General features: G+C 40.9%; 1 protein-coding gene across 1 annotated transcript in view; it reads right to left on the reverse strand.

Moving 5' to 3' along the window:
* Nucleotides 1-285: 285 nt before the first annotated feature.
* The window catches only part of LOC119559437 (sterol regulatory element-binding protein cleavage-activating protein), a 45,799-nt gene continuing 32,832 nt past the window's right edge, over nt 286-13,252 (reverse strand). Inside the window, exons 2-7 of the mRNA XM_037872536.1 lie at nt 11,292-11,660; nt 11,049-11,226; nt 2,054-4,331; nt 1,790-1,992; nt 1,378-1,732; nt 286-1,312 (exon numbers count right to left, since the gene is read on the reverse strand). Of these exons, the coding sequence (XP_037728464.1) occupies nt 1,134-1,312; nt 1,378-1,732; nt 1,790-1,992; nt 2,054-4,331; nt 11,049-11,226; nt 11,292-11,660 (3,562 nt within the window). The 3' untranslated portion in view covers nt 286-1,133. The remainder of the gene's footprint in view (nt 1,313-1,377; nt 1,733-1,789; nt 1,993-2,053; nt 4,332-11,048; nt 11,227-11,291; nt 11,661-13,252) is intronic.

Here is a 13,252-nt window from a genome sequence, read left to right on the forward strand (position 1 = left end):
GGTTTTTTACTTTTTGCTCCGCCTTTTTAGTCAAAATTATCTCAAAAAAAAATTAAGCGAATTATTAATAACATAGTTAGTACATTGTCGGCACGATAGGAGAAATCGACAACAATTATCTGGAATTTTTTTTCGTGACGTCACACATGGGATTTTGTCGAGTTCGTCACCTCACCCTATCGTCACCTTACTCGAACCCGCATCCTTCTACCTGTTACATACTTTCCAATCTAGTATACCCTTTTACTCCACGAGTAAAGGGTATAAAAATGGTACCTTCTAACATGTGTGCAATCAATATATATTTGTAAGTTTTACTTTTCGTATAGAAAATTAAACGTTAGTGATTAAATATAGTATCTAAGTTATTTAGTCATTTTATGTTATGCTTAGGCGTTTTAAGACACTGTAGATAATATAATTACGCGAAAATATATATGTGTGTATCATATTTGTTTAGTTTACATCTATCAGCAGTCGGCAGCTTTCCATTAAGCGGGCATAGGGAATATATTAGAGGTCGGTAGCTTCCCATTAAGCGGACATAGAGAATAGCTATGCTCGGTCTCTGCTACCACAAAAATAATTTGGATCAACTGTGGAATCTACTCACACAAATGAAAGACAAAATGTCATTCTGTCGCTGGAGTATATCCTTAACATTTCAAAGCTTCAGCGCTTAGCTGTTAACTTAGGGTCAAATTTCAAAAGATAGTTCCTAGCAAAGAGTAATGCACAACTTTTCGGAGTTTTAAACAAATTGGATCTAGAAACTTAAAAAAATACATAAATATGATACAAACGCAATCAATTTGAGAATATTAATAATTTAATTTATATACAAGAGTCAATAAAGCCGACTTAAAAAATATTTTTAAGATTACAAGTTCTTGTCCAATTTCTATAGGTTTTTAAGTTTCCAGGTCGCATAGACATTTCTTTATAACTCATATGAGTATACAAAATCATTAGTGTTAATTGGGCTTAATTGCTTAAATAGTATTTTCTGCGAGACATATCAGTGTATGTATGTATAACTTAGTGAATGCGTCAATAGCTTCAAGGCTGTGGAGAGCCGAGAGTCAACTTAATCATAGGTGCTAGTAGGCGACGTTAAATTCATTTTTTGCACTTTAGTGGCACTTGTCAGCCACGATAGGGAAGCGGACGACGCGGATCTCATTTCCGTAGTCGCAAACTACCGAATCGCAGGCAAGCATCATAATTTTGGGGCACAGCTGCAAATTGGCAAAGTCCAGCTTGACCTCGCGAGCCGGCTGCCCAGTGCGCACATCCCAAACAATAAGAGATCCTGCAATATTATTCACAGAATCAATTACACGCCTAGTCAAGAAGCAACCCATGAGTAAAGCTTACCCATTTTGCTGGTCACCAACAGTGACGGTGTTAGCATCAGCAGACTGGAGTACGCGTTGGAGATGTTTATAGTAGTCAGCAAATTTCCCTGAAATCGTTCCCACACGCAGATTCGCTCGTCCGTGCCGAGCGATATCACATAGCTAGGGGCGCAGGCCAGGCAGCTAACGGCACCGTCGTGGGCTTGGATGTTATACATGCAGGCACCAGTAAACAGATCCCAAACACAGAGCAGACCGTCCTGGGAACCGGAGCCGCCGGTGCATGGTTGCCAGCGGTCCAAGAAGAGGCAGGTCACGGGCCCACAATGTCCGTGAAGCGTATACTCCGCATCCGACTTGTTTAGACAATAAACCTTTGAAGACAAGTTAAAGTGAGCAAAGTTATTTCAATATACATTTTTCGGAACCACCTTAAGAGTGTGGTCCTGGCTGCCGGTAAAGACCATGTCGTTAACGACCTGCATGCAGGTGATAGGTTGCTGATGGGCCAGTCGCACGCCCTCCAATGTGATTTTCATTTCCTCCTTAGTTGTCTTCTGAGCGGTATCCTGCTGGCACCGCTGCTGATGCATCATCAGTCCCAGGCTTCCAGTAGATCCTGTTCTTACGTGAGCTGAAAGAGAAAAAGTTTTAATGTAAAAGAATATTTTAAAAGAAGATCAATGTTGACGTACTGCGCCTGTAGGCCGAGGTAAAACCCCAGTCTATCTGCTTCCCTTTATAATACGTCTCCAAGCGATAGAAATCCAGCCGACCACTCAGACGAGCCACAATCACTCGGTCGCCATTCAAGTGGATATGCGTTATTCCTTGGTTTCTCTTGGCGTCTTCCTGGTATGCACACTTAAGTAAACCGGCAGGGGATTCCCACAACTCTACGCGTCCATTAGCGCAGCCTACTGCAATGAGATTGTCGAAGTAGTCCAGACACCATACAGGTGACACGGCCAGTTTCCGCACCAGCGTCTGTCCATCCGGTCGTAGATGAGAGATCTGGATGTCGGAGCGGGCGATGCTGGTTAGCTGCTCACCACTGCGTGCATCCCACACACGGATTTGGCCTTTAAGGCAGCAGCTTATGATGTAGGCACCGTCGGAGACGAGACACTCAATGCGATGCTTGTGTCCAGCTATTTGAGTTGGCACACCCTCGAGAATTTGCTCAGTCTGCTTATAAGGCGCTTCGGATTCATGCCAGCTAGAACGCCACTCGGCGTAGTTCCTGGTACAGATGCAGCGGTAGAAGACCACCATTGTGTAGCACAGCACGAAGATGCTAATGCAGCAGAGAAGGATGGCGAAGAATATTTCCATGGGGCTCTTAGGAACCAACGGCATTCCGCCACCCATTACCATTGGGGAATCGCGGCGCTCGTCATCGTCGTTAAAGTCGAGGGGATCGAGCGCAGCGGCCAAGGCCTTCCACTGGAAATTCTGTTGCAGTTGCTCCTGCGGGTTGCGTAACAATGTCGCTAGCTCGGGCGCAATGGCATGGCTAAGCCGAATGGTTGGCAGTAAGGTTACGTAGTGCCCACTGAGTGATATGTTGTACTGTTTCATGATCGTAGACCAGTGGAAGTTCGAGAGGAAGTAGTTTAGGTCAAAGTTTGGGTAGCGTAGTCGTTGCACATCCTCGGCCGTCTCATTAATATCTTTTGCGAGTGTACCTTGTAAAGTAGTGGAAATGCCACTGCCGCCGGGAGCACTTGTAGGCCGCTGCTGATCCGCCTGCCATCCCTCGAAAAAGCTGCTGACGGCTCCACGCCCTGCCTGTAGGCGTCGATGGAGTTCAAAGGTTGCAGTCATCGTGCCGTTACTCTCCATACTGAACAACTGTTCCAGGCATCCCGAGTTATACACTATAGAGCATATCCACACAATCATCCAGATCATGAAAGCCCGCTGAAAAAAGCGGGTGCGAGCCCAAAAGTTTACAATTTTGATGCGCTTGGGGATTCGCTGTTCTTGCGGGGAGTGGGCGTTGACCAAGCTTGTCCGATCATTGACAGATGACGCATCTGCAAAGCAGAGCTTTGGATGCGACTGTGATCGTTGGAATGTGCCGGGGACAAAGGGCGGCATCGATGGGGTGGCACCAAAGAAGCGGAAATCCTGTCGACCCGCCCCCTGAGTGCAGCTCAGCAGCATCTTAGGGAGGTGCTTCGCCTCTGTTGTATATTCGGCCCGCTTAATGTTCATTGCCAAGATGGTGGAAAAGAGGAGCATTTGTAGCATGAAGTCTGAAAGCAAGCCGACTATGGCGAAGATACAGAACTCCTGGATGACTGGAACGAAAGTGGCGAGGCCAATAGTCAAAATTGTAATCTCCGTTAGCAGCGTCTTGGAAATATGCCAGCCCTCCTTGCTTAGGGCCTGTGCTACGCGGATCTTCACGTCGAACGTTTCGTCGATTGACACCACGCTCTTTGTAATCACCAAACTGTTTTCCAGTCCCACCAGGATTACCAGATAGGGAAATATGTCTTTTGACTGCAGTGAGATGGTCAGTCCGAAAAAGAAGCACAAGCCAAGGGACATGGCCAAGCTTCCAGCCGTTGTGATTACGCTGCATAGAGCCAGCAAAAGCCGAGAGCGAAAAACGTCAATTTTACGGACAGAGAAGTAGACGTACGCGAACACTAGCATGAAGGCCACCGTGTAGGGCACCAGTTCCCACATTCGGTACTCTCCCGGGTAAAATATGTAAGTAATTGTCGATGGTTCTTTCAGCGACCTACTCGCCGACGGTCTCAGTGGCAGCGGCGGGTAGTGTCGCTGCAGCTTCTCCTTAAGAGTCTCAAGGTATTCCATGTCGTTGTTCTTGAGGATCAAGGTCAATGCATACTGTATGATCCGTGACCGAGCGCGCAACGGATAGCGCTTGAAGCCAGTGTCCTGCATGGGTAGGCCGAACAACATTTCTGCGGCGGAAACCTTTGACTTCTGCAGGTTCTGGAAAAAAAAACATATTGATTTACTTTATAAGAAAGAATGCCCGCAGATTCGTCTGCGAAAATTTCGTAAATAAATCAATATATAATCCTTTACTTTTGACTTGCTTTTGTCTTACTACTTAAACTAAATTTAAAACATTCCTCGTTTCCACACTATCAGAGAGGTAGAGGTTTTGGAGCGTTTCTTTGTGGTTTCCCCAAGGACCTGTTCCTCAATGCAAATATTTTATTGAACTCTTATCTTTTAAATTCAAAATCTTACAATTTCTGCAAGACTTGCTGTTAAAGATATTTTTGGTTTTTAAACTGGTGCTAGTTAATAATTATATTAATTTTATTAAAAATAATGTAGTGGAAAGGAGTGAGGGAAAGCCGTGAATCTATTTGGAATCTATTTTCTAAAAGGAATGAAATTTCAATTTGAGAATAACAAAATAAGTTTGTACTTTGAAATTAGTTTGTTCTTTGAAAACCACTGAGTGGTCCCTTAAGGGTCAATAAGTGGCTTGTGTATTTTTTACAAGTGAAAAAGAGTTATAGGAGAGTAACGAATACATCTTAATTTTGTTTATACAAAAAACAAATTTTGTTCATATAAAAACAAGTTGAATTAATAAAATAAAAAATAAATACAAAAATTAATAATAAGATAAAATAAAATAATAAAAGATAGAAATTTATTTATTTTATTTATACTTAATAATGGGCAATTTAGCTGCAGCAATATTTACAACAGCGGTGGTTCAGCAGCAAAAAGTTTTTTTCCATTCCATAACAGCGGATTTTATTGGTGCTTAAATATTTAAAATAAATATGTAAGTACCCAATTATATATAAATATAAATAAACAAAAATAATATTAGCGAAATGTTTTTATTGCAATCGATTATTCGATATCGGTTGGCGCAATGTTAGTCGTAACGGATTGCCATTACTACCCAAAGTCGCTACCATAATTAATTTTCTTATTGTGCATCGTCAACAGGTAAGTACCACCACATATGTTGTGCAAGTAAAATACCTAATAATATGTGATTTTCACCCATGAGCAGCAACAGGCACATATGTCAATTAGTTAAAGAGAAGGAGAAATGCCAAAAAAAAAGCCAAAAAGTGTCTGATAGTTGGGCATTCAATACAGCAGATTTTAATAATCATATAGAAGTTTTAGAAACAGAGGAATTAGGTGTAGAAACTATTCACGTACCCCCAGTTTTGCAAAATAGTTGTTTGTTAAATGACAAGCTTCGCCAATGGCACAATAAGCATAGAGTCAGTTCTCGCTTTAAAAAGTTGGTCATCGATGGTCACGGGCATTCTTAAGGAATCGCGGTCCATCGAGGATATTTGATTCTTTTGACAAGGGGTAAAAAGCCCTTATGTTTTTATAGCAAAACACTTAAAATCGTAGAAAAGGCTTCTTTATTTTTATAGCAAAACACGTAACTTTGAAATTCGATTACAAGAGAACCATGGCAGACCGCGTCTTTATTTATTCATGTAAATTCTTAAGAATTCACGGTCCGTCGATGATAATTTTTTGGCGAATTTTGGTGGTGAGGACCGTAAGCTAGAGTATTACCAAATTTTTTATCTAGCATGAAAATTGTGGGCGCCACAGGAGTGGGCGTGGCATATTCGCGTGACAAACTTGCGCTGCGCTCAAGGGTACGGAATCTAAATCTGAAATCCCAATTCTCTACATTTGATAATTTCCGAATTATTCGCGTTCATATTTACGATTTTTTTAAGTTTGTGGGCGTTAAAGAGGGCGTGGCAAAAACATACCCGATTAATAAAACGTTTTGGTGTTTTATTTTCTCTGTGTAGGTATAACCTGAAAATGATATCAAGTTATCGATTCGTACCCGTTTTTTGTTGAAAATATGCAATATTCCTACGTTTGTTTTCAAAACAGTTTAAAAAAATTGACTGATTTAAAAAAATTCTAAAATTACAGTTAAATTGTTAAATACCAACAATTTTATAAAACAAATATATAAAAAGACCCGAGTTTTACCCCTTTAAATTAACAATGTCCAATATATGGTAGCTATAAATTAAATTTTACCTATTTTAAAAACTTTTTTCAAAAATCCATTTAAATTAAAAAAAATTTTGAAACCCAGAAATCTGTATGTAACTGATTTTTCTTTCCTGTATTAAAAAACCTTTCTAAAAAAATTCATCTTATACAGCTTTTATTGCCTTTAACAATGTCCAATAAAGGCTTTAGGACAGGCTTTTGGCTTTTTCGCCCCACTGTAAGACTTTTCAAAATTAAAGTTTATGTCCCTTTGTTTTGCGGGTTTGTATGAATCAAATCGCTGTTTTAGGTTTCTCTATAAGTTTTGACAAAAGTCAAAGTAGCTCGAAATAAAGCACTTTAGTTGCTCGTACCCAAGGGTGCTCAACATGGCCAGCACACATGAACAGTGCCAAGCGCTCAGTAGCATCCCATGCAGATAAAAATGGCTGATCACCATATTATATGTCACACTAGTTCACCACGGAAGTTTAGTGTAATGAAGTCAAATTAGATATTTTCTAGAGTAGATCAGGGAATTTTTGATGACCGCGTTGGCGGGTCAGTGTGCGGTTCAGTCTCAGCCATTACATTAAACTTCCGTGTTCCAAGTAGTACATAGACATTTATCAACTGTTGTTCGGCCATTTAAATTTTACATTTACCTGATCGAAATTCGATAGTTACAATTGGTTTCGAGTTTATTTTTTTAAGATTGGGGAGACAAAGGGACAAATTGTTTAAATTCTTAATTATTCAATAGAAAAATTTAGCCGCGCACTCCGCTCTCTTGCGCCAGCAGCGCTTTTCGATCTCATTTCTTCGCACATGCTTATGTTTCTGGCAGCGCCAAGAAAGAGAGGGAAATGCAGAAAATAGGCCAAAACATTATATTAATGTTTATTATGAGCATAAACTTAAATCTAAATATTTGCATTAGTTGTTCAATAAAATATTTGGTCTAACAGCTTTGTTTAAAAGTTTGCTTTGCCGCGCAGTTCGGCTTGCAACTATTTATTTAAATACATGTTTCATTGTCTGGCTCTGAGGTTCTTGCGAGGTTTGTGGGCGTTAGAATGGGCGTGGCAAACTTTTTTATACCAATCGATAGGTATTGACTAAACCAATACATTTCAGTTAACATTTTTTCTAGCATGAAAAATGTGGGCGCCAGAGTGGGAGTGGCACCCTGACGAAAAAAACTTGCGCTGCGCCGGAATCTCTAGAATCTACATGCCTAATCCCAGTATTGAAGCTTTTATCGTTTCCGATATCAGAGCGTTCATACGAACATGACAAGATCGACTAATTTATTAATCGAAACTAATTAACTATTTCCAAACTAATCCCAAAACGATTTGAGGCGTTTAGGACTGACAGCAATTTTGGTTGAGTTATGATCAAGTTAGTACACAATTAACTTTACGTTGCTTCAAAAACACTTTCGAACTAAGTCTTTGCTATCCTGACGGTGATCCTGACCGGATTTTCTTGCTCTAAGGATAATTTAAAACGTATTTTATATTCAGCTTGGGCAAGGAATAACCTGTAACTATCAACAGTTTTCCTTTTAACTTTGTCTTACTTAATTCCAATTCGTTTAAGTTGTACAAATTACTCGTGTCTTGAGGATCCTAATCCGCTTGTATCTTCCGCATTTAGAAAAGAATTTTTTTCAGTGCGTGTTTTTAAAATTTGTTCTCTAAAATATTACATAATGCTCTTAGTATTAACTCTTTTGATAGGCGCATTTTTTAGTTTAGTTTTGAACCACATTAGATCCTTTATGCTTCGTGATCTAAAATTTTCTGATGGAAAAATGGGTCAGCACTAGGCTTTTCTGTATTGCCCCTCAAAGTTTATGTAATTTTTAATGACGTTAATCCCAAACCAAACCAATCTAACCGACCGATTTCCATCCAATATATTTTTTTCTTTTTTTTCTTTTTAAACTTGGAAATTTTTCCATATATATTGTTTTTTTTAAAGAAAACGCAAGTCGTCGTATTATTTTTTCGGTCTCTTTTGACATTTCTCCTTAAAGTTGTAAAAAATTATGTAATGACAATAATTATACCCGTTACTCGTAGAGTAAAAGGGTATACTAGATTCGTCGGAAAGTATGTAACAGGCAAAAGGAAGCGTTTCCGACCCCATAAAGTATATATATTCTTGATCAGGATCACTAGCCGAGTCGATCCAGCAATGTCCGTCTGTCTGTCAGTCCGGATGAACGCTGAGATCTCGGAAACTATGAGAGCTAGGCTATTGAGATTTGACGTGCAGATTCCTGATCTCCTTACGCAGCGCAAGTTTGTTTCAGTAGAGTGCCACGCCCACTCTAACGCCCACAAACCGCCCAAAACTGTGGCTCCTACAGTTTTGATGCTAGAATAAAAATTTTAACTGAAATGTGTTGTTCTTATCTATACCTATCGATTGACCCAAAGTTTGCCACGCCCACTTTAACGCCCACAAACTTCAAAAAATCGTAAGTATGAACGTGGATATCTCGGAAACTATTAAAGATAGAGAATCGGGATCTCAGATTTAGATTCTGTAGCTTTTTACGCAGCGCAATTTTGTCACGCGAATATGCCACGCCCACTATAACGCCCACAAACCGCCCAAGCCTGTGGCGCCCACAATTGTTATGCTAGATGAAAAATTTTAACTGAAATGTATTGATCTCGTCAATACCTATCGATTGATCCAAAAACAAATTTGCCACGCCCACTCTAACGCCCAGAACGCCTAAATCTGTCTACCGCCGGTAGGTGGCGTATTTAAATCTCGCTTTGCTGCTTGCATATCTCCATTTCCCTTTGGTCCCTTAAGCTGAGTAACGGGTATCTGATAGTCGAGGTACTCGACTATAGCGTTCTTCCTTGTTTTGATATCCGTTCGACTTTTTTCAAATAACTTTAATACTGAACAATATCATAAGGGACACTTATTATAAAATATAATCGAATATCATATACCCGTTACTTAGCTAAGGTGAGGATACTTAAGATAGTCAGACGGACATGGCTAGATCGACTGATCAAGAACATATATACTTTAAAGGGTCGGAAAAGCCGCCTTCTACCTGTTACATACTTTAAAAAACAATTGGTTTGAGAAAAAGAGCGGTTAAAGTGTAAAAGTGAAAATTTAGAAAATTAGATCTGTTGGGCCCTGTTGGAACAAATACCCCCGCTATCAACCTAATTGTATTCTCACTTAAAATACGCGTTGAATGACACCTCAACTGTCAAAATCGGATGCTCCAATACGAAAAAAAAAGATTTCGGGGGACTTCTTAAAATGAAACAAGGAAGAACGCTAAAGTCGAGTACCTCGACTATCAGATACCCGTTACTCAGATAAAGGGACCAAAGGGAAATGGAGATATGCAAGCAGCAAAGCGAGATGAAATGCGCCACCTACCGGCGGTTGACAGACTTAAGCGTTATGGGCGTTCAACGTGGCGTGGCAACATTATTTTTGGATCAATCGATAGGTATTGACGAGACCAATACACTTCAGTTAAAATTTTTTATCTAGCATGAAAATTGTGCACGCCACAGGTTTCGGCGGTTTGTGGGCGTTAGAGTGGGCGTGGTATATTCAAATAACAAACTCGCGCTGCGTACAATGCTACGGAATCTGAATCTGAAATCCCAATTCTCTATCTTTGATAGTTTCCGAGATATCCGCGTTCATACTTACGATTTTTTTAAGTTTGTGGGCGTTAAAGTGGGCGTGGCAAACTTTTTTTGGGTCAATCGATAGGTATTGATGAGAACAATTCATTTCAGCTAAAATTTTTACTCTAGCATCAAAACTGTAGGAGCCACAGTTTTGGGCAGTTTGTGGGCGTTAGAGTGGGCGTGGCACTCTACTGAAACAAACTTGCGCTGCGTAAGAAGGGTATACTAGATTCGTCGGAAAGTATGTAACAGGCAGAAGGAAGCGTTTCCGACCCCATAAAGTATATATATTCTTGATCAGGATCACTAGCCGAGTCGATCTAGCCATGTCCGTCTGTCCGTCCATCCGGATAAACGCTGAGATCTCGGAAACTATAAGACCACGCTAGGCGTGCAGATTCCTGATCTTCTTACGCAGCGCAAGTTTGTTTCAGCAGTGCGCCACGCCCACTCTAACGCCCACTAACCGCCCAAAACTGTGGCTCCTACAGTTTTGATGCTAAAATAGAGATTTTAACTGAAATGTATTGTTCTTATCAATACCTATCGATTGACCCAAAAAAAAGTTTGCCACGTCTACTTTATCGCCCACAAACCGCTCCCAAACATCAAATAATGGTAAATATGAACGTGGATATCTCGGAAACTATTAAAGATAGAGAATTGGGATCTCAGATTTAGATTCCGCAGCCTAACGCCCACAAACCGCCTAAACTTGTGGCGCCCACAATTTTCATGCTAGATAAAATTTTAACTGAAATGTATTGGTCTCGTCAATACCTATCGATTGATCCAAAAGGCGCATTTCAATCACGCTTTGCTGCTTGCATATCTCCATTTCCCTTTGGTCCCTTTAGCTGAGTAACGGGTATCTGATAGTCGAGGTACTCGACTATAGCGTTGTTCCTTGTTTTTTCTTTAAAACATGAAAACCGGGGTGTGGAAAAACGGATTGGCTTACTTGGAAGCAAACGCCATATTGGTGTCTACTTACATGGTACTGAAATATCGTGTTAAGAATGTTTGTGTCTCGGGTGAAATTCTGGGCGTTCTGTGTCCACATGTTGGCGGGCGAGAGAAGCAGGCAGCCGTACTCGGGAAAGATCTGCTGCCCGTGGGTCCCGCGCTTTACGTTCTCTACATGCAAGCAGTTGTGCTCCAGGGTTCGCTGGCTGCGGCGGAATAATCGAGTCTATTAGTGTTTTCAGATACTGGAAGTCTCGTTTTATTTACTCACTTTTCGTTGCTTTGGTGATTGCGCACAATTTCGAGCAACTTAAAAACTTCGTAAAGCGGCGCACGGAACGCATCCATCAGCTGCATTCCCTCTGTCCACGGGAGAACACTTGCTCGCAGCGTAATCTGCTGGACAAAAAAAAAAGGGGGTCTGCTTTGCGCCCACGGTAGCAGGGGAGGCACACTGCGGTTCGTGGCACTTCCATTGTAAAGACTAGCGGGTCCGACGGGCAAGGGTTCGCCGGGAGCGGGTGGTGCAAACGTGGAGCCACTGTGGTTGTAGGCCGTGGGAGATCCATACCCAGCCTCGTAAGGTACTACAATCTTGGTGGGTATTGTCCCGGGCAACGGTATGTTGATTAACGGATAGCTGCAAAAGAGAAAGAGATGGTCATTAATGGCTATATTGCTCAATTTTCTATTTTATCGCCGGCCCGTGCTTTCTCCCAGCAGTTTGTCATCTCACGAGTGGCTTAACCGATCGTCATAACAAGAGAATTGTAGCACCCAGAAAACAAAATTAGCTAAAAACATGAGCTCAAATTTTGGAAACATGACCTAAATAATCATGTGGCCAAAAACCAATACATTACCTAAAATTTAGGTAAGCCAGAACCAAATTATTTTAGTCAAATTTTGAACATTTGGGCCGTACATTACCTAATAATTAGGTAATTTATGATAATAAATTAACAATTTATTAGGTTTGAGAGTCAGATGGTCTAAACGCTTGCTTATGGAAACAATTAAAAGCCTTGCGGCAAAAATAAAAGAAAGAAGAATAGAAGAAAATACACAACAAACAAGGAAAAACGTCTATTGTCGAATACCTCGACTATCAGATACCTGTTACTCAGCTAAAGGGACCAAAGGGAAATGGAGATATGCAAGCAGCAAAGCGAGATTGAAATGCGCAACCTACCAGCGGTAGACAGACTTAGGCGATATGGCCGTTAGGTGGGCGTGGCAAATTTTTTAGATCAATCGATAGGTATTGACGAGACAAATACATTTCAGTTAAAATTTTGTATCTAGCATGAAAATTGTGGGCGCCACAGGTTTGGGCGGTTTGTGGGCGTTAGAGTGGTATCCTAGTATTGTAGCTTTTATAGTTTCCGAGATCTCAGCGTTCATACGGACAGACGGGCATGGCTAGATCGACTCGGCAAGTGATCCTGATCAAGAATATATATACTTCATGGTGTCGGAAACGCTTCCTTCTGCCTGTTACATACTTTCCGACGAATCTAGTATTCCCTTTTACTGTACGAGTAACGGGTATAAAAACTATGAAAAATCAACAAAAAAAAATTTGGTTTACTATTTTCAAAATAAGAGTTCATGTATTTAGCAGGGTTCGAAAATATTATTACGTAGCAGCCATAGTAACTACAACAAGGGAGAACGGTATAGTCGAGTACCTCGACTATCAGATACCCGTTACTCAGCTTAAGGGACCAAAGGGAAATGGAGATATGCAAGCAGCAAAGCGAGATTTAAATGCGCCACCTACCGGCGGAAGACTGATTTAAGCGTTGTGTTTTGCAATACATTATTCAATAGAATAAGTTAGCCGCGCACTTTTTTTCTTTGCCGCTAAGTTCTGCCGGCAACTATTTACATACACACACATACACGCGTAAAAACATTTCGCATTGTCTGGCTCTGACGTCATAGCTTTTTTTCTTGGGAGGTTTGTGGGCGTTAGAGTGGGCGTAGCAAAATTTTTTTGGGTTAATCGGTAGGTATTGACAAGACTAATACATTTCAGTTAAAATTTTCTATCTAGCATCAAAACTGTAGGAGCCACAGTTTTGGGCGGTTTGTGGGCGTTAGAGTGGGCGTGGCAGTCTACTAAAACAAACTTGCGCTGCGTAAGAAGCTCAGGAATCTGCACGCCAAATCTCAATAGCCTAGCTCTAATAGTTTCCGAGATCTCAGCGTTCATCCGGACGGACAGAC

This window comes from Drosophila subpulchrella, unplaced genomic scaffold (genome assembly GCF_014743375.2).
Source record: "Drosophila subpulchrella strain 33 F10 #4 breed RU33 unplaced genomic scaffold, RU_Dsub_v1.1 Primary Assembly Seq24, whole genome shotgun sequence".
Lineage (NCBI taxonomy): Eukaryota > Metazoa > Arthropoda > Insecta > Diptera > Drosophilidae > Drosophila > Drosophila subpulchrella.